The 25,598-nt window shown below is 34.2% G+C and overlaps 5 protein-coding genes across 7 annotated transcripts in view; 3 read left to right on the top strand and 2 right to left on the bottom strand.

Annotated features, from left to right (window-relative positions):
* The window catches only part of Rassf (Ras association family member), a 459,381-nt gene extending 443,720 nt beyond the window's left edge, over nt 1-15,661 (bottom strand). The window contains exons 1-11 of one of the 3 annotated variants that reach the window (XM_076910698.1): nt 15,385-15,646; nt 14,850-14,944; nt 14,581-14,711; nt 14,409-14,484; nt 14,184-14,324; nt 13,936-14,109; nt 13,322-13,819; nt 12,869-13,151; nt 12,568-12,787; nt 12,203-12,266; nt 10,986-11,575 (exon numbers count right to left, since the gene is read on the bottom strand). In XM_076910698.1, coding sequence (XP_076766813.1) covers nt 12,206-12,266; nt 12,568-12,787; nt 12,869-13,151; nt 13,322-13,819; nt 13,936-14,109; nt 14,184-14,324; nt 14,409-14,484; nt 14,581-14,711; nt 14,850-14,944; nt 15,385-15,424 — 1,719 coding nt within the window. In that variant the 5' untranslated portion in view covers nt 15,425-15,646 and the 3' untranslated portion in view covers nt 10,986-11,575; nt 12,203-12,205. Of the gene's footprint in view, nt 1-10,985; nt 11,576-12,002; nt 12,267-12,567; nt 12,788-12,868; nt 13,152-13,321; nt 13,820-13,935; nt 14,110-14,183; nt 14,325-14,408; nt 14,485-14,580; nt 14,712-14,849; nt 14,945-15,384 lie in introns of those variants that run through there. The other 2 variants (XM_076910699.1, XM_076910697.1) reach the window with 2 other exon arrangements.
* Nucleotides 15,662-16,683: 1,022 nt separating this feature from the next.
* Nucleotides 16,684-17,802, top strand: Cnpyb (FGF signaling regulator protein canopy b). The gene is made up of 5 exons (XM_076909792.1): nt 16,684-16,880; nt 16,955-17,081; nt 17,161-17,295; nt 17,370-17,534; nt 17,619-17,802. Exons 1-5 carry the CDS (start codon nt 16,775-16,777, stop codon nt 17,764-17,766), a joined length of 681 nt encoding a protein of 226 aa, XP_076765907.1. The 5' UTR covers nt 16,684-16,774; the 3' UTR covers nt 17,767-17,802.
* A 45-nt stretch (nt 17,803-17,847) lies between these two features.
* On the top strand, nt 17,848-18,915 carry LOC143433133 (mite allergen Der p 3). The gene is made up of 4 exons (XM_076910279.1): nt 17,848-17,860; nt 17,904-17,925; nt 18,046-18,265; nt 18,337-18,915. Exons 1-4 carry the CDS (start codon nt 17,848-17,850, stop codon nt 18,913-18,915), a joined length of 834 nt encoding a protein of 277 aa, XP_076766394.1.
* Nucleotides 18,916-19,747: 832 nt separating this feature from the next.
* On the bottom strand, nt 19,748-20,342 carry Mrps33 (mitochondrial ribosomal protein S33). The gene is made up of 2 exons (XM_076909688.1): nt 20,326-20,342; nt 19,748-20,194 (listed from the first exon to the last, which is right to left on the bottom strand). The coding sequence occupies exon 2, from the start codon at nt 20,149-20,151 to the stop codon at nt 19,825-19,827; it is 327 nt and encodes a 108-aa protein (XP_076765803.1). The 5' UTR covers nt 20,152-20,194; nt 20,326-20,342; the 3' UTR covers nt 19,748-19,824.
* A 372-nt stretch (nt 20,343-20,714) lies between these two features.
* Nucleotides 20,715-25,179, top strand: Dgkepsilon (diacylglycerol kinase epsilon). Its single transcript, XM_076910241.1, has 11 exons — nt 20,715-20,800; nt 21,131-21,335; nt 21,673-21,844; nt 21,931-22,058; nt 22,125-22,272; nt 22,372-22,589; nt 23,482-23,627; nt 23,699-23,861; nt 24,039-24,219; nt 24,287-24,423; nt 24,568-25,179. The coding sequence occupies exons 2-11, from the start codon at nt 21,171-21,173 to the stop codon at nt 24,697-24,699; spliced, it is 1,590 nt and encodes a 529-aa protein (XP_076766356.1). The 5' UTR covers nt 20,715-20,800; nt 21,131-21,170; the 3' UTR covers nt 24,700-25,179.
* The last annotated feature ends 419 nt before the right edge of the window (nt 25,180-25,598 follow it).

Raw genomic sequence — 25,598 nt, 5'->3', positions numbered from 1 at the left:
TGAATAAATAAATAAATGCCCGCGTAAATGCGAACGATTTCAGCGTTTAGCTTCGTCTGTGTAATAGTACGTACGATGTTTCGAAAATGACAAAAAAAGAAAAAAAAGCGTTAGATGCAAGAAACGGCGGAAAAAAAAAGAAAAAAACAAAATGGAGATAACGCGTAGAAAAAAAAAAAGAAGATACCTTAGAACCTGTTCGCACGGCGTGGTTGCAAAATGTAACACATCCACGTACCGGCGAGACGTGGGTGCACCGAGGAACGTTACGACCCCGCCTTCTACTCCTGCAACCCCGTACATTTTTTGTCGGGGCGGCATTACGGCTTCGTAAACCGAAACGAGGCGACGGTCCCCGATCTACGAACAATGGCGAAAAAAAAAAAAAAAATGAAAAGAAACGAAACAGAAACGGTGCACGGCGCGTACACGCGACGGTTCCCGCGCTATTTCAGCAAAATTAATCGTAGGTGTGTTTTTCTAGACCTTATCCCAGATCTTCTCTAAACTTCTCGTTATCCTAGCAATAATGAACGACAGACAACAGGAAACCGCATGTCTCGACTTCGGCAGCGACACTCCCCTCGCCGCTTCTCGTACACTAGAAACCGTTTAACCCGTAGCACGAATCGCTGTCGCTTCGTTCTATGTAATTTTGCTGAAATAAAATTCTGGCTGTACCCCCGACCCAACCTCACCCACCTTCCTCCGTCGAGAGACGGTAGCCAAAACAGAGACGTAACGAAAGGGTAGAAAACAGCAGGTAGCGAAAAATTCGAGGAGAACGACTGTCTCACCACCGTTGGGGGTGAGATTCGCGTAGCAAACCCACCCACCCGACTCGCCACTCTGTGCTCCCACCCTATCCACCCTGTGTCCCTCGTTAGAAATACACCGATCTTCTCCATCGAAGCTTGAACGAAAAAGTCGATTTTGCAATCACACTCAGCCGGTTTGCGAGGGGACAACTTAGACGGCGAAGAGAAAAGTCAGCAAAAGGGGGGAAAGAAAATCTGATGGAATATAAAAAGATACATACACAACACACACACACACACACATTTCGTGGCCGTACTGTCGTAATTGTTTGTCGTACCTACTGTTAGATATTAACGATGATTGTAACGGAATAATTAGCGTAATTGGCGAATTGAGAGGGCGGCCGTGCGCCACGGGCCACCCCGCCGTGGAACGATAATCCGGACGTGGTCGTGGCGCACGCGGACCACGCCGCCCCCGCACGTGGATGTTAGAGATATTTTTCAACTTGTACTAAATGTGATAAACCGATGAATTGACAATGAGCAATCTAACTGTAATATATATATACATATATATACATTATATTATATATATTATATATATATTAAATATATATATTATATACATACATATTATAAATACGTGTCTGTCGTACAAGCCGTGAATAGGTTTTACCGTAACTAGTTACGTGTTAGTTTAATCAATTGATTGTGCACGCGTCGAGAGTGTGCGAGCGTCGCGCCGCGTACGTTTCCTTCTCGGCGTACGTAAGGAGAGGAAACGCGGGGGATAAAAGTGAGAGCCGAAGATAGAATGGCGGAGAGATGCGTGCGGGAGAGAATAAATAATAGAGGCGAGAGAAAGGGGTAACAGTGGCGATGATATCGCACGCCGTCTCGAAATCTGTCCACGAACATTTCCACTGACGCTGGGCGCTGGCTTTGCGCTACGCCAGATGCGAGTCATCCGTGCTTTTCGGTTTGTTTCGATTAGTTGGTTAGTTGATTAGGAAGACTAGCCGGAACGGGCTGAGTGATTTGCATCCACCTTTTGTCGATGCTGAATACTCCTTTATTTTTATTTCTATTTCTAGCGAAAACTTATAAATAATATTTGCCAAGTGAAAATAATATTTAGCATCTTTGAAACAGATTCGCTGATCTAGTTCTCCAAATTTAAGTTTATAAGAAATTATTATTTGTAAAGCTCGATGTTTAAATGCACGATTTCTGGATACGAACGATCACTAATGCACACTCAAGAAAGTCGTAGAAAATTAAATTTACTTAAATTTCTTCTTTGAGAAGAGAGATTTTGGAAGTAAAAGGACAGTATGTCGCCAATTAAGAACACAGTGTACATACTTAAAACTCAAGAAGACACACAATTCGATTCGATGTAAGTACTATTGGTGTACGTCAATCTCAGAGATTCTTGCAAATGAAAGTGATCTTCAAAAAGTTCCACTGCACACGAGTTTCCACTTACTTATACATATATAAAGCGACACTGTAACGCGCAGCATGCATTATCCAAAAGAGCATCGGCAAAAAGTTGAGCGAGGTATTAGAAAAACGACGGAAAGAACACGATAAGGGAAGGGAGGGGAAAAAAAAGAGCGCGCGGTTTTTTCTTCGCGCCATTTCTTGCTTAGACGTCAAAACTGCCAACAGGGATGCCGGCAGCCCATTCACGGTAACCGCGTTCGATATATTACGTATGTATAAATAGCCGTTGGTACAAAGCTGCGAGTCTCATCTGAATCCGATCCCATCGACCGCGGGATCGTCGATCATCACGGATCGGCGATCGATCGAGCGACCAAGCTGATGGAACGACGACTACGAAGCGGCGTGTAAAATTTAATTCCACCGCTCCGCGAGCCGCCAGTCATGGCGCCCCGCGTCAATGGCACGCTTAAAAAGGAGGAAGAGGAAGTAGAAAAAAAGGGAAAAGCGTAGAAAAAAAAAGAGAAAAACAAGAATAAAAACTGCTGTGTGTAAAGAAGGAGTGAAAAAGAGAAATGAAAGAAGAGAACTAATAATACACTATTACTGATACATTATTATGTACATTGTAACCGATTGTTGTCTACGATATAATGTTATTTTTCTAATTCATATTCAATTGTTATCGTTGAGAGCGAGAGGGAGAGAGAGGATGAGAGAAAAGCGTGAGAGCGAGCGAGAGAACGTAGAGCGAGAGAAAGAGAGACAAACACGAGGGCACACACGAGAATTTCTAGGGAAAAGAAAACGAGTGATACCTAGCAGGCGGCCGCTGAAGCGCAAACCTTTACTTCTTCTCACCTTTACTTCCGGTACGGCCACCGTTCCTTTCGATCGGTCGTTTTCTGCACGATACCGGTTCTTGGTCATCTTTCTCCTTTTACGAAATTGAATGCCTCATTTCAAGTAGAATAGGAAACTTACGATAGCACAGAAGCATAATTAAACGACAGTCTGACCAATCAATGGGCTTTACTACTGGCGACATCAGCAACGCACCAGAAAATATTAAAACCAGCCTATAACTTGTACATCTAATCCACTTTATTCATCTTTGCAATTGTTACCTGTGCAATTGAAAGCTTTTCTTTCATTAAATTATATTCTGTCAGAAAAAGGAGGATCGCCAATAGGAAATAGTCAAGGAGACGATTTATGGAAACAGATTTCGCGCGTTGAAAGCGACTGCGATCGAATCGACGGCCACAGAGAAAATACTAATCGATAGATCAACCCCTCCTTCTCCCCTTGACTCCTCTCCTGGCCCTGAGCTTTCGTAGACGGACGATGCGAGGCGAAATAAAAAAAAAACAAAAAAACAAAAGCGATAGCGACGCGTAATTAGCAAAAGGACGCTGATGTCGGACGGCGCGCTGGTCTGTGATAAAACCAAAAAAAAAAAAACAAAAAAAAGAGAAAAACGTGAAAAAAAAGAAACAAAAAGTCGCGGGCGCGTATTGTATTTTTTGTAAGGCTCGTTCGTGCCAGATTTGTGATAGCCAAGTCCGCGACATCCTCGATTAAATGGACGATGACGATGGGCCGGCGTGCCACCGGCGCGAGGGATATAAAACGTCGATTAGATGAAGCGTTGGACGAGAGATGGACTAGGGATCGCTTGAGTTCTTTTAAAATCGTGACGATTCTCTCTTCTGGGGAACCTTTCTGCTCTGCGACTCGATGATTTCATTGCTGATCGCTCCGTTACAACGAACGAGCTACCTTTCCCTATCGCAAGTGAAAATTTAAACAAATATGGTATTTGATCTGTGTTACCAGAAGAATTTAACTACGTTCCTCTGTTCTTATAATGTGTAAATTCTTAGATTCTCAAACTGTTTCTAAAGAAGAAAGAAATATGTCAATTATCCTCAGTTATTACTCTGATAATCGAAATTTGCCTCGAGCTATTTGTTTTCTCTAGCCATTCCACTGTACAATAATTATAAAATTATTTTCTTCCCTTTTCCGTATCGAATACCGTGTCGTCCCTTTGCGATATCACGTTGGAACACAGTCGTCATCAGAGTAGAAAGGGAGGACGTCCCCGATGGGAATGGATGAGAAATCGTCACGAGGGAAACAAGTCGATACGCCGACTTCCAATCGGTGAGACTGGCATGCAAGGCAGCCTAAGTTTAGTAATCGTAAGCAGCATGTTCCGCGTTACTTTTGAAATACCGCGTGAAATAGAAGAAACGAGAAATGGGGCAAAAAAAAAGAAGAAACAAGATTAAATATTGAGGCTTGGTGCGTGTGTGTGTACGTGTGTGTACGTGTGTGTACGTGTGTGCGTGAACGCGTGTATTGTTGTTGAATCCCGGTATCCGCGATGCCAAAGATGTAAGTCATGTAATAAAGTTGTGGCTAAGGTATTATGGTAACGTCAATGATAACGATGGAACAACGGTGATAATCGTTATTGCTATCTTGTAACGTTTAATGTATATCAGTGTCGTGCAAAAAAAGAAAAAAAAAAACATGAAAAATTGAGCGGCTGAGCTCTTCGGTGTTGTGGGTATACATACTCGTTCCTAGCAACTCGTATGACAATTACTACTCGATACACTACTCATAACATTGCATTGATCTACTTTACTCTACGTACTTCAAAGATAAATAAATACATTCTGTCCAATCTCAACGCCGCTGGTACTGGATTTTTGTCATTTGCGCATCCTTCACGAATAAAGTGTGGATTCTTCGTTTCTAGTTCTCCCCTTTCTTTGAATTTGCAGAGAGAAGACACGAGGTGAGACAATAGGATATGGAAGAGGTAGGAATGTGAAATAGCGATTTTTGTTTTCTTCTAAGTTTGTGCAGAACAAGTTTTACTAGAATTCTTCAGAAATTTTTCTTTAATTCTAACACTAAATGTTTTCTTTATTCTCTAACGCCGTTTCATTAATTACTGATCAGGAGACTATACCAGATCACTAGTAACACGCCATAAAATGTAAAGTGACAAGTAATGAGAACGTAGTGCAACCCCAATGAGAATATCTGGGGGTAGCTGATAAATATTTTGAATATTATGGCTAACAATTGCTTTCTCCAAATTTTTGCAGCTGTCAAGCACAAATATCGTGCCATTTCATGTTACTATTCGATTCCCGTCTCTTCTCTATTTCCCTTCGCGAAGAAATGTTCAAAACATTCACGAGATGTGACAATTCCATTCCTGAAACAGTCGCGCAGCGCATCCCTGCAGAGATTTAGTTGTTATCGCGCTTGTAGTCGTGTTTCAACGTGTTACAACAATCACGCGTGTAAAAAACCGCGAATCCATAGAGTCATTTGTTAGTCAACCACTACGAAAGCGAGGAAAAACCTGCGTGTGAACCGCGGCAGCCATATTGCGGTCCTCGTGGGAGACTTTTCTAGCCAAAAAAAAAATCGATCACCCAATTAGATCATCCTGTCTACTCGTGGAACTTTGGCTCCCTGTCATTTCCGGCTTTTCTCAGAATTGAATGATACACCGAAGGGACGAAAATTTTCCGACATCAACGAAATCTGCTGTGATGTAATAAAGGAACACAATCGTATTGCAGAAAACGAGTTTCACTGTTTCCACAAACCGGAAACACGTAGCCGTTAATGTACAGCTGCGGAAATATATTTATTGCAGCACATTCTGTACGAAATGAAATTGTCACACGTCATATTTAATCTCATGGACCAATTATTTAGTTTTTCAGGTTTACTTCGTCAACGGAAAATGTAGAAACGGCTCGCATTCATTTTAAATAGCATAGTAATTAAATACGCGAATTTTGATTTGAAGAAATGAAAACTAGTCAATCGCAAGAGAAAGTTATCAGTATATACTAATAATCACGATATATTTATTAACTAGCGATGGTAAAAATAGTCGATACAAAAGAAGCAATCACTTTATTACTTTCTCAACGATTTCATACAAATTTCAGATACATTCTGTGTATTTTACAATTTCACGTTAATATACCTCGCGTTTTGGACTGTGTACTTTCAACGTACCTACGATAGAACCATCGATACATCAAGTACCGCTATTCTTGTTAATATTCGCTTCAATATGTCATGGTACGGAGTATTTTAAATCTATTTAATCTCTGAACAAACGTCACCATTTTTATTGTACACACACGCACCCTCCGCCTCCTCTCTTGTTCCCACTTTTCTCACCCTCTCGCCCTTCTATTCATTTAAACGGATCTCGCACGTTCACGTGCACAGGATGTCTGTCTTAACTGTACATAGTCTGTTTTCCATTGGAAATCATGAAACGAACGTTTCTACAAAAGTTGTTTAACACGAAACGGAACAGAATGCAGTAGAAAGTGTATTCACTATGAAAGAGAACCATACTGAAGAAATATAAGAAATAAACAAACGAACAATCTCGGGTTAAACACAATGGTAAGTGTCACTGAATGCATTTCATTCTTTTATACAAAAAGATCTTTGTCTTCGTAACTTCCTTGTAGAGGAAGAATTTTTATAATAATTGAGTAGTCTGGTTTATTACCATTAGTACCTTAGTTAAGTTCATTTTAGGCCGACTGGAGGGGCAATAAAGGTTCTCCAAACTGCACAGTTTCTCACAATTTTGCAACCTTTTATTAAACTCGAATTGGATGCACTCGAACGAACGCTACTGCATCGTATCGTAAGTAAAATATGCAACGTTCTGTTTAAAAAATGCCCCCTACTTTCGTATCAAAGCACTTTCGTAAAAACATTTCCTCCCTCGGTGCTGTATAAGATATTTCACCCACAGTTAAACTGGACACCCTGTAGAATCGTCACGTAACATCTACTACTTAGATATCAATCGTGAATGGAAAACTAACAGACAAGTGCAATATCGATCGTAACGCGCTCTTATGCAATATCGATTACAACTTCCTCTTAATATAATAATAGTTAGCAGAAGCTGCCTTAGAGTCAGCTGAAACTCTACCGTTAAAAGATTCGACACCTTCATTGATACGCTATTGTTGCACCTCGAACACATTTGTTAACGTGAAATGAGAGAAGAAAAAAAAACACACGCGCGAACTCTGTTTCGTTACGAAGTACGGCAATAGTTTCGCGTGGTCCGATCGACGCTAGTTCTCGTTTCCTTTTTCACTCTGTTTTCATTTATTCGTTCTGCTTTGTTTTTTTTTTTGTGTATGTTTCGCGGTTTTTTTATTATCCTGCAAATTTATTTCGAGATACGACAAAAAATGATACCTACACGTACGGATTCTGTATCGCGATGCAATTCGAGTATCGCGTGCAAAACAATATTTTTTGGACAGAAGTTCCTGGCGAACCCAGAAACTGTACAAATTAAATTTTTTTATAAATATCTATATTTATTATTGCATGTAGAATCGTTCAATAATTACTGTCATTTTATTAATAGGACTACACAGGTCGCAGGAAAATTTATTTAGTATGAATTGCACAAGTTTTCTGTGAATGAAACTATTATCGGTAATTTATTATTAATGAAATAGTATATTTCTGTTTTTAAAAATATATTTGTATAGCTTTCAGGTGGTTACAAATATCTAAACAATTCCAGAGTTCTGTATTTTTAAATTCTTTTCTAATTCAATTTAACTGTCTATAATGTGTATACTCTGGGTAGGCAACAAGTAGTATGACCGCTTGTGTGGTCAGACACTTCACGTATTCTTTAACATCATCTTTATCTTCGTATCTGTTCTACCTAATATTTTGGAAATTAATGCATCTTATTCAAAAGAAAGTGAAGATAATTTAATCTTCATCTTTTCACTTTCCTTTATTCTTAAGAGCAAAGTAAATTGCATAATTTTCCCACTAAAGTATGCAACGATTACGTTCTTTTAATTTGGAACGATCAAAAATGATTTTAACCGATTTAAAAATCGATCGAATTATCCGAAGTGATATTAATAATGAACTTAAATTAATAGTAGTAACATAAGATGACAGTAATTAACGAACTAATGCAATATACCAAAAACCTTCTTCCCTTTCTTTTATAACGAAGGTCCTCGTTTACGATAATCATGTGTATCACTCGAATCGCAAAATCGCGTTCGAAGTGTACATACATCACGTGCATGCCTGTGAATATTCATGAACTGTGACTAGCTTAAAATTATGATTACACGATCGGTGTCTATTGTCATAAACAACGGTGACAATCTGTCCACACCGTTATATATTCTTCAGTTCACACGTTTCATTAGAGGATCTAATTACAATGTTAGAATCGTAATCGTCTGGGCCACGTCTGCACAAGGGAATTAAAAGACTTTTCGAATACATAACAATTGCTGCTACGAATTCTGTACTATACAGGATGCTTCAAAATCGGCATCACCTGTTACGTATGAGATGTAGTTGGTAACACGTTGACATAAATTCTGTCTATAGACGTCTGGCTAATTTTTAGGAATATTTGCCAGAAAAAGTAATAATTTTATTCTGCAAGCTTGAAATGTTCATCGAACTCTCTAAGAATTTGCTTTTGTCGTCCATCATCGAATTTCAGAGTGATCGTCAACGTGTTAAATGAAACATTTTCTACTATTTCTGTTTGAAAGCTAGTAGAACTTTAAATGAGAGATTCTTATATTGCTAGTTTCTTTTTCATTTATTTTGTGCATATGGTTTTCTCACTAAAATATAATTAGGAATTGTTTTAACCCTTTAGAGCAGAGTGATTTCATTGGGAGATCGTCTCAAAATGAAATCACCCCTCAGTCTCCGCATAGTGATGCACCACACTGGTATTAGTTATTTAAAGAAAAATAATCTCTTCAATTGCTATTTTAAACGTGAATATACGATTAGAATTTGAGTTTCAAGAGTTTAAATTCTTAATGAGACTATAAGTTATCGATAGATTTTTATCATTACTGGTGGACATCTAAAAAATTAATTGTAAAATTGTTCATTTAAAACTATAATCGGTAATACGATATTTTCATCTGCTGAAAACGGAATGCTGAAAATACCAACGAAACGTCTCGTTTTTATCGTGTTGCGTACGACTTTTTGGAATATCCATACAAAATTCTGTGAAAGTAATTTTGAAAGATTCTTCTGCATTGCTGTGCGAGACACATATAATCACGTTAAATACACTTAAATAATATTCTTGCGCGAATATCGTCCACTGAATATTTCGAATAAGAGATTCCACAACCCTTCTAATTGTTTACCACACGTATTGCACAGTTCCTTTTATAAATTCGCTAAAACTTAGTACGGAAATAGTGGATTGTAATATCGTTAATATTTATTTTCTGCGCAAGAAATTTACTTGAAATCCTCTAAATCGGGAAAATAACTCTAATGCATTAAATCCTTAAATCGTAATTTTAAATTTAGTTCCAGACTGTACCTCACTGTGTGAACAAAAAAAAACTTTCTATATTATTCAACTAGATTTACGAGTATTATTCTTTGATTATAAAAACTTTATTTCACTTGAAAAACAAAGTCTTCGATTTAATTCCCTTAAAATAACATTTTATATATTACAGCACAGCAACGTTCATCCACTGTCGATTTGATCGTAAATCAAAATGCGAACCGCATTCCTGAGATAATTCACGAATTTCGTACATGCAGAAAGAATTCTTCAAAATCATCGAAATTCCGAGATTTCAGCTACGATTGATCATGGACAATAACGTTGAATGAACAACTATTACGCGAACGTTTCCTAACATTCCATTGAAATGGAAGCTGCCTATGATTCGATCGTGTCTCGAGGAAGAAATTCTAGAAACTAAAGTTACCCTCGACGCGAACCCTATTTCTCAATATCTTGTACTATATTCTACGGATAAAACTTTCATCGATGACCTAGCGACAGCGGCAGTGACAAGTTTCGAAAATTTTCTACCAGTTAATAACAACAATGTCGTCTATGGATCCCGGAGCTGCCCAACTAAAACTGCATTTCAAGGTACGATCGTTTCCATAATCGTTTTTATCTGGACAACGTAGAGAGCATTCGATCATAGGCGGTCGTAAACGAAAGGGACGATAAGGGCTGGTTCAGAAATTAAGATATGAGAGAAAATCGAGAATAACAAAAGCGTTCGTGTCCAAGGAAAAGGACTTTGACGATCCGCGAATTAGGCATGTTTCTAATAGCAGTAGAAACTCATTAATAGTATGGAAATTGGTACCCTTGCCACGCTCGCAGTGAATTTCTTACCACTACTTTACTGTTAATATATTATTGCACGCGTATTTATCATATTTTCTTCAGAAACGAAGTCTTAAAAGTGTAATATTGGTATTCTTGATTCTCGCATACTTTGGCCTCTGAAATCACCTTTTATTTACAACCACCTGTATTCTAATACTCGTCATGGTGTATGTATGTATATAATACACATACACTATAAGTGTATGCATATACAGGGTGATTCACCACACGTGTGATCAATTTTTACAGCTGATACTACACCTTAAAAGTAACAACAAAGTTCACGCAATCAATAATATAAGTGAAACTGCTGTTTCCCTGAAAAAACAAAAATCCCAATTTTCTCCGTAATTTTTGCAATTCGGACCTAGATTTATTTATGAACTTTTTTGTTGTTTGAAGTGTAGTATCAGCTGTAAAAATTTGTCACACGAGTAGTGAATCATCCTGTATACAGGGTGTTCCATGAAACTGGGTCAAGGTATAGCTCTAAATCTGCAGAAGGTTGAGGATTTTTAAGATCCACTTCATTTCCTTTAAACGAAACTGTGTATGTTTAGAACTTCGTCAGTCTTCATTTTGACTTAGGTGCCAAGGAAGCACCCTGTGTGTAATTTTTAAAACTTCTTTCTCTACCGTATTGCATTTTAAATTCAACAATTCCTTCGTTAAAATTCTATTCCCGTTTGTCGTTCAATATACTATAATATTTTCTTTCTTATTCGCCTTCTTTTTTTTTTTTTGGCACCTATGTGAAACCAAAGAAGAATTTCAAAAAATCTCCCGAGGCAAAAAGTTGGACAGCTTTACATTAGACTCTAACAATCGTACATTCTAAATTGCGAACAGTACTTTGTTCGTTTTCTGTTAGAAAAGGCGTTGCCTTCCTGTATCGATTGAAAATCATCGGGAATTGACTTAATATCGGTGTCTGTCTGCTAAACATATATTCGATCACCTTAAAGAACTAGGCAATGTACGTTCTGAATATTAAATGATCGAATTGAAGTGTTATACGTACAACAATTAGCGAAGAGCAATTTAGAAGACATCGTACTTAAAAAATAACTCGTGTGACCGCGTAATTGTGAAGCTTGTGATGCACAGTCGACTTAAAAGGTATACGTATCATTTAAATACATGAAATCCTAGTTAAATTGCACTGAGTAATTCAATAATAGCTGCACGTTAAACGAATACGAATAAATGCAACAAAGATGCAAAAAAATAATGAATACAGGTATGGATAATGTAACAAGACTTTAAGCTAAAAGGTGTTCATACATTATCGCTCGACACGCTCAAACGTAAATCACTTTTTACAATATTACAATATTAGAGCATTTCATTTTTAAGTCAATAGTAAGACATCCCAAAAAGTTCACACTTGATGAATGCCTTATCAAAGTTTGAATGGAATATGTGATATAATAAAGTAAATAAATAGCACAAAAAAGATTAAAGTCATTTAAGGTAAAACATTAAACTTTCCGAAGGTTTAATTTCTTGAAATTATGACAGAACATAGTGTGTTTAAAGAATTTCATACAAAATGGCGTCAATACGTTTGAACGTTAAAATGAAGTGTAGATTAAAGGTTATGTATTATTACTTACAATACATACCTTTAAGGCGATAATGACAACACATTCTACGACGAATTATTTATATGAATATAAAAAAAAAAGATCTTCCAGTGCAAATCAATAGAAAAATAATAATATAGATATATACGTACTAACTATAGCCGAACTTTTAGTTCCTCCATTCTTTGTCGTATTCTTCGTCGCATTTCCTTGTATCTGGAAATAAAAACCAAAGAGAAACGTGATTTCCACATATGTCGCACTAATTAATCTTCTGCAAATTATTTTATATGATGGGCCCAATTATTTAAAAACATATAATTCACATTTAAAATACTTTAACAAAAATATAACTTCGAATATGATTTCCCTGATAAAGAAGAAAGATCGAAATGCAACAAGCAATCCTATAAAAACTTCAATAATTTTAATATCAAACATTTTTTTAAATCGTATCTTTAAAACTATCTCGATAGTCGCAGGGTTAATAATTGTATAAATCATTGGAGAACTGTACTTTTCTTTCAACAGAAAAATCTGACGCTCCTCCTCGCAATGGTAACGCTGCAAAATACCGTGACACTCTGCCAAAGAAAGATTAAGGAACTGTGCGACGTCAGAGCTAATCTCTGGAGTCGACAGTTTATCCACCAAAAAGAGTCGCGCGACATTTTCATGCGGACCCAACACTACGCGTACCTCCAACGGATATTCGTCGTCTCTTAATCTTTTTTGTTCTATAAAAAGAAAAGAGAACAGAGAAAATTACATCTCTAAAGTAGCAATTAAACGTCATAATTGGAACAATTTAAACTCACCGCCGTTGTCGCGAACCACGAACAGCGCGAAATTGTCTGGCTTAGCATCGACTTTATACTTATCCAACATAAGATTGATAACTTCTTGAGTATTTACTAAACTGGTAATCCAAACGGACATCTGAGATCCGTGTGGGGGCGTGAAGAAACTTGTCTCACGGTTGTAAAAATGCCCGTTAATCGAGCAACGTCGCCGCAACCGATTACGAGATTGCCGTCGACCTCCTGGACGACGTCTAATTGCCGTTGACCCCTGCTTTCGACGTAAAACTACCCCGTCCAACTGTAGCAAATTATAACCACACTCTCTGTTTGTCAATTGTCTACATAACGAACGATTAAAAATATAAGGAAACAAGTGGAAAAATTTCGATTACGTTAAAAGCTTTGCTTTCTTTCTAACACTTATATGCCCATGTTTCAATCAAATATCTAAATAGCGTGTACCAATACCTCTAATCCACTATCAGCAGACATCGTCATGTTATTATCCTCTCTAAATTGCAGCGAATTTACAGAGTCCGTATCACTGTCGGTTCGATGTCGTTGAAGGCAGTCAGGTCCGGACATCGATCGATTCAATCCTTTCTCTATCCAACTGTCGTCAGTGCTGATAGATCTATTACCAGACATACTTTTCTCCAAGTTATCGAAGTACTCTACCCTTCGAAGGGTCCCATTCCGATTTGGCGTACCATGATAAACAGGTGTATCGGTGCTGGAAGAGCTACCTATACTATGCGTCGGCGTGCTGGTCACGCTGCTATCGTTGCCGCGGTTAGATTGACGATTAGGGCTACCCATTTCTGAATTCTCACGGGAATCAGATCTATCGAGACTGGATTGCGAGGAGAGCGGCAGAGTTTCGGAACTGCTTTGCGAACTTATCGACGGTAAATTTTCAGGCATCGTTTGGTACAATTTATTCCCGTCTTCGACTTTACGTTCAACCTAACGAATTAAAAGAAATTAAAAATTAATGAAACGAAGTAAAGTAATGCTATTGGAGAATCGTCGTAGATCTCATTTCAATTATAGTCAACGATCGAATTATCAATGCGTAAAACCTGTAAAAGTTCATCCAATTCATCCCATTCCATATTTTTAACATCTAATTTCATTGGTAAAGTGAGACTCTTTAAGTGATCAGGAGAAGCTGGAACAGATTTTGTTTCAACTTCTGCATCCTGTTCGGAGGTTTCTTTCACTAAGTCTTCCTCCTTCTCCTCATCTTCTATGCTCTATTGGAAAGATTGAGAAAATATAATGCTCCATGACATTCTCATCTCTTTCTACATGAAATATATGTACAAACATCAGAAACACTACGTCTGCAGGAATTTCTATTCCGGGCTGTAACTACTGTACGTTGGTCATCATCTTCTTTTAAATGAATAACTCCTCTAACACCCCAATAAATCCGAAGTGCGCCTTCCAGTATCAACCTTCCATTCACCTTTAAGGAATCAATGTCTCCTTTAGCTATCTATTTGCTTTCAATTTTTAAACACGTAAATAGAGAACATAAAACATTTTTTACCTCACGACTCCTTATTCCACCACTTTTACCTTCATAATACTGGTTGAAAACCTTCAATTTTGATTCTAAGTGCGACCTAAATAAAATCATATCAACAATATAAAGTTTAACGAATAATTAAACTAATAATACTTTTAATATTTGACTAACTATATTATCTTAAGTTACATACCTAGGTAAGGACGGCCGAGCTTCTTTCTTCCCAAAACTTGTATGCGATTCAACCCTCGTTCCATGACCAAACAATTGTGGCCCGAAAAGCGCTCCATAACATGGTACGTGACAATACGGAACACCTTTATGCTACATTTAACAATTATTTTTATAAATAAAACCAATTCAGCGATAACATAGCAACAATGTTTTATTTGCAGCTGGCAACTCAATTTGTTGAAAGGAAAGCGGATATTATAATGAGAATATAAGATAACAATAGCATACCTCTGCATGTTGACCAGGATTCAAGCGTTTCCCACATTCCTCGCAACGCAAGCACTCCGGATGCCAATCGTATCCCAATGATTGTTTACGTTCAGCTAAATTCAAACGATATTTTAATAAATATATAATAAGAAATAGCGAAACGTATTGACGCAAGGTACGTTAACTTCATTGAAAAAACTCGACATAAACAAACAATAAAATACCGTATAAACTTTTTAATAAGTAAAGTCTCGTGACAAAGTTTCATTTAAGAAACAACGTACAAATGTTCGTCAAACATCACAAATATTAAACGCGTTATATACATAACAACAATAAACAATAAATGTATTGATAATAAAAATATTTTCATCGAAAATGAAAAATCTGTTCAGACTACAAAGGAATAATCGTAAAGCGATTTCCTTCGAGGGATATATGAGTAATATGACATTCGTGGAACTGAGAGATAAATAAATTTCTCGAAATGACAGGAAACGGTACTTGTCAAAATTGTTCCACATTTTTAATATATGCGAGGACCGAAACTAACCGAAGTATACTGGTTTCCCACATTTATGGCACTTCCACATGACGGCGGAATCTCGTAATCTCCATAAAATAATTGCAACTAATTTCCGCGAGATTCTAATCCATTTTGTTTATGCTACTGCGAATAGTCGCATTGAAAATGTCATGCGGGTTAATTAAAGATGTTACTAGTAAGGCAACCTTCGCTGAATAATGAATCGTTCCTGCACGGGTTCGAAAACGTATCGAGCACTCTACTCACATTTCCGCCCTAAAATCATAGAGTACAAAGTAGAAAGGAAACTGTAAAATAACTGTATATACACCGTACATTGAACAAAAGCGGAGAGGAAACGAGAGTGGCCACGTCGAGGACATCGTTGTCCTACGCAAGTGCTGCACCATGTGGTTCTCTCCGACTATAGTCTTTTCTAACCAAACGTACGAATCTAACCTAGCTTGATTTTATTCTACATATACGAGAACGTATTTAGTAGAAATCTATGTTGCTTGGTTCCACGATCGACAAGAAATATGAATAAACATTAAAATTGAATCGAGGTTCTGTTCCATACTTGGTCAGTGTTACCGACAGACTGCTGGCGCCATCTCTGTGGAAAACGCTCAAACTACTCGCGCAGCGTTATCGACAGCGAAGTGAACTAGTGGCGACGGTGGCGCCATCTATGCGGGAACTGCTGGAACTAAACGAGGCTTTAGTTCAGCAGTCTCCACAGAGATGGCGCCACCGTCGCCACTAGTTCACTTCGCTGTCGATAACGCTGCGCGAGTAGTTTGAGCGTTTTCCACAGAGATGGCGCCAGCAGTCTGTCAGTAGTTTTTCAAATATAAAATTCGACAAAAACAAATAAAATTAATGTTAAAAGAGTAATAGATAAAACGTGGTGTCTGTAAAGATACATTGCACAATTTAATTAATTAATATATGTGCTTAACATATATATTTTTAAATATTAAACAGACGTACATGCACTGCACAAAATCTACTTATCATTGAACATTATTTCGACCATTCCGTGTCCAATTATTTTTACATAAAACGTATTTATTTGTGTATTAATAGAAACTAATCTATAGTATTTTCATATTATTTATATTATAATACGAAAGTAGAAGTGAATTAAGTATTGAACTCTTTTGAGACGAGATTTTTCTGTGATAGATTTATCAGACATTTTTGAAGCAATTACGCGTGGTACACGATAAGCGTTTATGTATGATTAATCATATTTATATGCTTGCAGTTTGCCGATATCAGCTTTATTAGTCGACGTTTTTTTATTCGTACGCAATAGTGTTAATAAATAGCAGTTAAAAGTTACCATAAACGTGAATAATCGATTATTAATCATAGTTCCTTCAAATGACCACCGTAACTTTGTGATCAAACAATGTATGTTTTAACGCAAATATTTTTAACTCATTTGTTCCTATTTTATTGTGTAATTGGTGGTCCAGAAGAAGAGCAAGGTGTTAAATACGCGAACAAATGCGAAGGTGAATATATATTCGTAATACATATTTATAACCTTTATAAATATAGATTGAATATAACATATACTTTGTTACAGTTTGCAAAGTGGTTGCTACCGAATTAGAAGCGAAATTAGATGAAACCGGTAAAACACACGATGTACTCGAAATTGGTTACTCCGTCGATGATGTTTCACCCAAAAGAAAAAAGGAATACAAAAAATCGTAAGTATCAAATTCAGATAAAGCAAAGCATTTAATGTATCAAATGTATTTGTATAAATGTTATTGATATTCTTTGCAGGGAACTGCGTTTAGTAGAAAGCATGGAAGATCTTTGCGAACGTATATTGGAGTATAATATACACAAAGAACGTTCGGATAGTACCAGATTCGCCAAGGGAATGAGTCAAACGTTCAAAACACTTCATGAACTTGTGTACGAAGCTTATAGATAAATATGTTTTAATTTATAGTAGAACAAAAAGTAAGAGTGATCTTTCATTTGTTTAGAAACAAAGGAGTGAAAGTCGAATTAGGAATGCCATATGAATTATGGGACAAACCATCTGTTGAAATTACAACATTGAAATCTCAATGCGAAGATTTACTTGAGAATCACGAGTCTGATATAGAAGACTGGTATCACAATCATCAAGGGAAAATTCCTTTGATTAGGTAAGGATCGTGATTGATAATCTGTAGTTATGCCTTGCTAGTTTTGTTTGTCGTTTAATTGTTTCTCAATTCTTGTTTTGTTAGGTATTTATGTTCAGAAAGAGCATTAAAGGGAGATGACGATTCTTGTCTCAAGGAGAAAGGTGAAACTGGTGGTGAAGTAAAAGAGAAAAAAAGGAAAAAGAAGAAAAAGCAAAATATAAATAAAGAAAAAGTAAAAGAAGAATTGTAACTATATTAAAAAACAAATTAATAAATAAAATTTGAAAACACGATATTTTAAACTTCTTTACTCTTTTTAATTTTGTTTTATATGCATCTAGTTTGTGAGAAATACAAATAACACCAGTTGTTCATCATAATTATTAGTGCACTTTCAATTATTTTTTAAGTAAACAATTTCGTATACATTTCCACATAAGCATTAAAAATCATGTAAATTTTTTTATATGAAGTAATTTCATACAATACCGACTTGAAGCTAGTTACATGAAAACAAAATATTATTCAGATATGTACTACATTTTTATAATATGTTACTATACATTTTGTTCTTTTTGATGCTAATAAATTTGGGACAATACAAAGGTATATTACTTAAAGGTAAAAGAGCAGAAAGTGGTCAATTTCCTTGGTTAATACAATTTCAAACAATAGCACCATGTGGTGGGGTACTTCTCTCATCAGACTGGGTTTTAACCGCAGCACAATGCGTACAGGACAAAAGAAATGTACGATATTTTTTTCTATTTAATAATAAGAAAAAGACATCAATAGTCTCATCTTAATTTAATTAATACAGTCAATTATTTTATTTGCAACTGGATTAAATGGTACTAATTCCAAGCAAATGGTACCCGTAAAAGCAACATACATTTATCCAACTTATGAAGCGTATTCTATTCTTCCTGATCGAGATCACAACATAGCTCTTCTGAAACTTACTAAGCCATTTGACATGTGTCACAATAAATTAAGTTTACCTAATGTTGTACCTGTCAAATATGATGATGACTACAAACTATGTCTAATATTCGGATGGCAAAGTTATGTTTCTCCATCTTCCAAAGTTTTGGCTAAACCAATTCAATATGAAGAAGTAATTCTTAATTCCTGGAAAATGTGCACATATATGATAAAAATAAATACAAACTATACAAATGTATTTTGTGCAATGGTTGAATTGAAGAATGAAATGAAAGCTTGTGCTGGTAATCCTGGTACTCCAGTTGTTTGTGAAAAACATAATCGTGAAAGAGCTCTAGTTGGAATTGCATCTTGGACAAATTTTTCTTTAGAATGTGGTGATCTTCCGACATATCTTGACCTTGCTCCATTCAAGTATATATTTACACATGAAATTAACTTTTTTTCTCATTAATGTTTAATATTTAGAGTATAGACTTTGTATGAAATTCAGAATAAAATCTAAATTATTACAGCTAATAATTATTTAATCAATTCAGTAGTATTTATATATTTGATATTAAATTATATCTTTTATAATTAGGATGTGGCTGAATGACTTAGTTTTTAATAACAAGGTCACAGAGAAATGGCAAAATAACAATAGATTAAATGGAAATGACTGTACAATTGAAGACAATACTAATACGCATGATAGTTCATCAAATAGATCGGATCTTTTACAGCTAGTCTCACAAATAAGTTACAGGACAGAAGATATGAAGAGACAGTTACACAATTCATCTGGGACATCAATAAAATACCAAGAAATACCTACAAAAAATATGAATAAATCCTACCTTTGGAATAAACTATATCGATCCATACACAATAACTTCAATGACAAAAATGCATCTTCTTCTGATGATTATTATGAAACATCTGACATAGATGTAGCACAAGAACCAACCAACGATATTTATAAATACAAAGAAATTGGAAGTTCTCAAAATAACAATGAAACACAAGGTTTGAACAAACAACTGCAATTCGTTGCTATAAATAAAGCATTGTCGTGCAATAATCAAGAGTCTAATAAACCTGCGGTAAGACAAAACAAAGACGAGATAGAAATATTCGATTTCGAATTGTTATTACCCTTTAATTTTGACGAGATAGCTACTTCAAATTCCAATATTATTATTGCACGTTTAAACAAACTATATTTTCATTTTGTATTTTGGTATTTATATATTATATATAATATTTGCATGTAATACATTTTGTCTTTGAGAGACAGTGAGATAAAGAACGAATTCATGTATTATATAAATACATTTTCTATAAAATATACAGCATGTTTAATAAACATAAACCAACTAATTTATTTTCTAAATGGAGGTGGAATCCATTTCTTTTTGCCACGAAGTTCTCGCAAACGTTGATACTCCTCTTTAAAGTCTTCATGTTCGTCCCTATATAATCCGTAATTTCTTAGGTGTTTTATTAATAAATCAATTTCAACGTGCCGTGGATAGTAATCAACGATTTCTGGTCGTTTCTGTATCGGCTTTTCACTAAACAATTTAACAACTTTCATAGATTTTTGATTAGTTGTTCTTGTTACTTCACCGAATATTCGATTGCTTAAACGATTCATATGCCTGGCATAACTGGTACCCGCTTTGGCGAGTTCCAAGTATTTGTTCATTTTTAAATATTATTTAGTTGCTTTATTTTCAAGCCTATATTCTCTATGAGAAAAAAAATAAAGTGAGGTTACGACAGGTTGGAAGTTATCATACTATTCATTAACTGTAATTATTACACTTTCAGTTACTTAATTATATTCCGATTAAGTAAAACATATATTGTTTCAACGTACCACATATGTATGCAAACTATAATGAATAATTTTCTATATTACACAACTATACAAATCATGGATAGGTAACTGGCTGAGTGAGGAATACGAAAATGTTATTTTGACATCTGATGTCCGACATCGATATTTATCGATATCGCTATCGATACCAATCTTCAATAAAACGAAATTTTAAAACGATTTAAAGACCTTTCTTCCCCAACGTAAACTAACAGCACTTATGTTCCTAATAAATTACTTACTTTATATATATTTTATCAGTCACTGAACATTTTCCACGAGCCTTTTATAAATAAAATTCAATTTTCCCTCTTTGCGTCTTTAGTTATGTTTCATTACCAATAGAGTTGTAAAACCTTCAACTTTTTATATAGGAATTACTTATTTACTGTAATCCGTGTCCTAAGATTAGATTGGAGTGCAGTGCGGTAGATGACGAGTGAAATTCAAATGACTTAAATTTACGACTATTGAGGTAAATAAATAGTTTGTGTTTGTTATTCTATTTAGCATAATCTTTAGAATGACATAGCTTATTTACCAGCAATCCGATTACTTTTATGTATACAGTTATTTTTATATTCGTTACCTTTATTTCCGTGTAATCATTATTATTAAATTGTTTAGTGCATTGTTTACATTTTTAAATCATAAAATGTAAGCATTTCTAATTGCTTTTTTTTATGTAATCAAAGGAAAAAAAATGTTTAATTACACTGGATTATATTAAAATTATTTTAGCTTAACAACAGATTATATTAAGTGATCAATAATGTGTTACTTAATAGCATTAATTACTTTACAGAAGATTGTAATTGTTTTAGAAGAAATATAATTGGTATAACATGTTGGAGGATGGACTTACTAGTATTGTTTTCCATACGTTATCTACAATGGTATTTTTCATATTTATATTAAACTTCTTCCAGTATCTTTTAGAAGATCCTCATATTTATATTAGAAATGTTACCAAAAGGCATAATTGGAAATCTGTTAGAAGAGATACCAAGGTATAATATCGTACATTTATTTTTATATACTGTATTATATTTCATTTTATTAATATACTATGTTTACGTGTTCTATAAGAGTACCTTACTACTGAAACTGTTAGAGATCATAAAAACCTAAAATTGTTTATCATAAATTATTTGTTCTTGTATGAATATACAGGAAATATTGAGAGCTCCAAACCCTTTAAGTTTGAAAAATTGTAATTTGTGCTGTTGAATTTTACCAGAGGATTGAGGAATAATAATTTATGATCTTAAACATAGAATTTATTTAAATTTTAATACGTATCATTGTGAGCATATAAAAATAAAATAAAATGTTTTTTGTTTGTAGGCATATTATTGTAGCATTTGTGAAAGCTTATTATTAAAGAGTAGTATTTTGATGTGTGATTCATGTGGGGTTTGTGCAGATTCTACTTGTGTTAAGATTGCAGATAAACAGTTAAAGTGTAAAGTTATTACTTTAAATACAAATGAACCAATGGAACATCATTGGATAAAGGGTACTCCTTTGTGTTTATTATATCAAATCAGAATGTGTTTATTATTATATGTGTATTACAGTTAATTTTTATTCATTTTTCATAAGGTAATTTACCCTTGAATGCTATATGTGACCTATGTAATACTGAATGCGCTGTGGAACCTGGGTTAACAGATTGGTGGTGCTGTTGGTGTCAAAGATGTATCCATGACGATTGTAAACCTCTAATCAAAGTGTGTTTTCTTTTTTAATATCTTTTATGATTATTAACAATATGAATTATTTATTAAATTTTTCAGACATGTGATTTTGGTAAATTTAAATCAATGATAATTCCACCAAAAAGTTTGGAAGTAATAAATCGACGAAATGCTATAAGACGTAGATTGTACCTTCGTTCAATTATACCACCTAATTGGCCTCAGTGGAAACCTCTTATAGTCGTTGGTAAATTAACATAACAAAATTATATAGCAATACTATAACAATATAGTTAGTTAACAATATAGTAGTAGACAAAATTTAATTTATAGAATCTTTTTTCAGCAAATAAAAAGTCTGGTAACAATGATGGAGCAGAAATCCTATCTTCATTTAAAAAATTATTAAATCCTATACAAGTTGTTGATTTATCAAGACACGATCCAGTTATTGCTCTTGAACGTTGTCGCCTACTTGGAAAAACAGAATGTACAGTTCTTGTAGCAGGTGGAGATGGGACAATAGCTTGGTTATTAAATGCTATTCATAAACTTGGACTGGAGGTATATATGCATGGATATATGTACACATGCTTGCTTCCCACGTTTAGTTGTGTATCAGCTGAAAGACTGAATATTGCTGACTAAAATAACATAGATTTATTCTCGTATTTGTAATTGCTTTGTAAATAGTTCTTTTGTTCAAGTTGTAAATGTGTCTCTAAACTTATTTTATTACTGGCAAGTTATTAGTCCGTAGAAATCAATCTATTCATTAAATCCCCAACTGAATGTTTCAAAAATCAGAATCTAGTTAAATCACTTTTTAGTATCTGAAATAAGTACATTCCACTAGCTATATAATTAAAGAATAAATAAAATGTATCATCCATCACTTAATGTTCTCTTTCTTGACTTCCTCTATTCCTTCCTATTCCACTGGCTTATCTCTCCCATCCCTTCATGCTTTTCACGTTTCTCCCAGTCTCTTCTATCTGGTTTCTTTCAATCACCACCTATCTTCTGCCATCACTTCTTGTTTCTCTCCTCTTTCAAATTCACGTTGATATATATGTTTCATAGACATACTTGCACACTCATTCAATTTTCATTAGGTACATTTAACTTTTACTATATTTATTTAATGTTTCAAATTCTAAATCAGTTTTTCAAAATAAGAGAACTCTAGTCAAACTATTTTCTGGCAATCAAAAATGATAGATTTATCTCATTTCATAAATATTCTTAGTTTCATTTTCAAGATAGAATTTATAAATATACAACAATTGCTTATTTAATGGTATTCAATACATTTTGCTACTTCCTAGATTATTGAATACAAGTTTTATATATATGAAAGTTTTAGAGATTTCAATATCATTATTCTGCTATATACTGCTGGAAATTTTGTACACATTAAATACATAATTGAATTAAATATCTTTATTTGTGACAGCCAGTTCCAAGTGTAGCTATAATTCCTCTGGGAACTGGGAATGATTTGTCAAGAGTATTAGGATGGGGAAAAGAACATGATCCAGATAAGGACCCTACAGATATTCTAGAAGAAATACAAGTAGCACAAAAAGTGAAACTTGATAGGTGTACAGTAATATCCAATATCATTTACTAATTTGTCTTCAATATTTATCGTTTTTTTAATATTTTATTAGATGGACTGTGACATTGAAGCCATATAGTGGACTGGATCGTTCAAGTAAAACATTCTATATGTATAATTATTTAAGCGTGGGAGTGGATGCACAAATAACATTAGATTTTCATCGTACAAGGGAGAGTCGTTTTTATTTTTATAGCAGTAGATTGTTTAATAAGGTATTGTATTTTATTTCAAATTTATTTAGAAATTATTAGATTGATGTATATAAAATGTTTTTTTTATTAAATATATTATCATGTTATGAAATACATGATAATATAATATGCATCAATCTAGGATAATATAAAACGATATTATTGTATTATGATTATATACTTTTACATTTCTAATAGCTGCTGTACCTGTGCTTTGGTACACAACAAGTGGTTAAACGAGATTGTCAAGATCTTGATAAAAATATAGAATTATATTTGGATGGAAAGAAAGTGGATTTGCCCTCCACTGAAGCTATTGTAGTATTAAACATTCCATCATGGGCAGCTGGTGTTGATTTGTGGAATATTGGAGTGGAAGGTATTTAAATGTCTTTTATGTATAAAAGAAATATTGGAAAAAGTTTTAAATATTTTATATTGAATAGATCCTAATGAATATGGAGAACAAAGTATCAATGATGGTAAATTAGAAGTAGTTGCACTTCATTCTTCTTTTCATATGGCTCAACTTCAAATAGGAATGTCTCAGCCTCATAGACTTGGACAAGCTAGTAATGTAAAGGTATGTACTTTAAATTATATTTAAGTGACCTAAAAAATTTAACTTTTAAGGAAATTTAATTGAAAGAGAATTTAAACATTCAGCATAATAAAAACATATTTATTTTAATCTGTCTGTTTTAAATAATTATTTTATAAACTGCAGGTGAAGTTAAAAGAATCCTATGCTATGCAAGTTGATGGTGAACCATGGTATCAACATCCTTGTGAATTCAATGTGACATACTGTAATAAAGCAATCATGCTTAGGAATACAGTTCAAATTAATGAATTATGAATTCACTTATATTTACTTTTATAAGTTTAAGAAAAAATTAAGATTACAATCTATGAAATTTGTTATATTTATATGTCTGTTTGTTACACAGTTATATGTTATTTCATATATAATATTACTACTTAATAATTAATACCATTAATAATCTTATCAGTTTAGTATTAGCTTACTAATGAATGCAGACTCGAAGAAATATCCCGCATTCGAATAAGTAGTCGGCGGTTAGGGTTTCCTATTTCTATTTAGTACAAATGTCTATTTTTATTCATATTCTATAATATTTTATGAAGTAAAATTTTTAGTTTAAATATGTACATATTTTTATAACCGAAATATATTTTAATGAGAGAAACCATTTCTATGCGAAAACAAGAACGATATGTGTGATTCACATAAATTGATAACTATATGTGTACAACAGCAAACAGTTAAATACTTCATTAAATGTTTACTTGGTAAAATGCGTTAATACGTTTAATTACTCCAAATTTAGATTTTACAGTAAAGTAATGTTGGTCCTTCATCATCTTGTTACTTATATCAAATATATTACTTTTAGATATAAAACTAATAATTTATAAGTTTTTACAGATATATTATATATATTAATAAATATATATAATATACGATCCAATAACGATGCATGATGGATTGTAATATGGAAGCAAAAGGTGTGACTCCGATCCCCATCGCACATTAATTAGTAATTTTGTACTAATCATTTATTTTAGAATGAATATAGAAACGAATTTAATATCGATTGTAAAATATCTTCTTTTTTGTTTTTCAATATGAATAACGAAGAAAATATTTTATAAATAAATTCGTTTTAATATTCACTAAAAAGGCGATCGAAGAAGACTATACTTATCTTTCATAAAAATTTATAACGTAACATT

The sequence above is a fragment of the Xylocopa sonorina genome, chromosome 2 (genome assembly GCF_050948175.1).
Source record: "Xylocopa sonorina isolate GNS202 chromosome 2, iyXylSono1_principal, whole genome shotgun sequence".
Lineage (NCBI taxonomy): Eukaryota > Metazoa > Arthropoda > Insecta > Hymenoptera > Apidae > Xylocopa > Xylocopa sonorina.
The sequence above is the reverse complement of the archived record's forward strand: the minus strand, read 5'-3'. Positions and strand labels throughout refer to the sequence as shown.

Coding starts and splice junctions, on each gene's coding strand:
- Dgkepsilon (XM_076910241.1), top strand. CDS start 21,171: ATGTTGGAGGATGGACTTACTAGTATTGTTTTCCATACGTTATCTACA. Junction 22,273..22,371: donor GAAACCTCTTATAGTCGTTG/GTAAATTAACAT, acceptor ATCTTTTTTCAG/CAAATAAAAAGTCTGGTAAC. Junction 24,220..24,286: donor GTGGAATATTGGAGTGGAAG/GTATTTAAATGT, acceptor TATATTGAATAG/ATCCTAATGAATATGGAGAA.
- Mrps33 (XM_076909688.1), bottom strand. CDS start 20,151: ATGAACAAATACTTGGAACTCGCCAAAGCGGGTACCAGTTATGCCAGG.
- LOC143433133 (XM_076910279.1), top strand. Junction 17,926..18,045: donor CACTTTCAATTATTTTTTAA/GTAAACAATTTC, acceptor AATATTATTCAG/ATATGTACTACATTTTTATA. Junction 18,266..18,336: donor GCGTACAGGACAAAAGAAAT/GTACGATATTTT, acceptor TAATTAATACAG/TCAATTATTTTATTTGCAAC.
- Cnpyb (XM_076909792.1), top strand. CDS start 16,775: ATGTATGTTTTAACGCAAATATTTTTAACTCATTTGTTCCTATTTTAT. Junction 17,082..17,160: donor AAAAAGGAATACAAAAAATC/GTAAGTATCAAA, acceptor TATTCTTTGCAG/GGAACTGCGTTTAGTAGAAA. Junction 17,535..17,618: donor GGGAAAATTCCTTTGATTAG/GTAAGGATCGTG, acceptor TTGTTTTGTTAG/GTATTTATGTTCAGAAAGAG.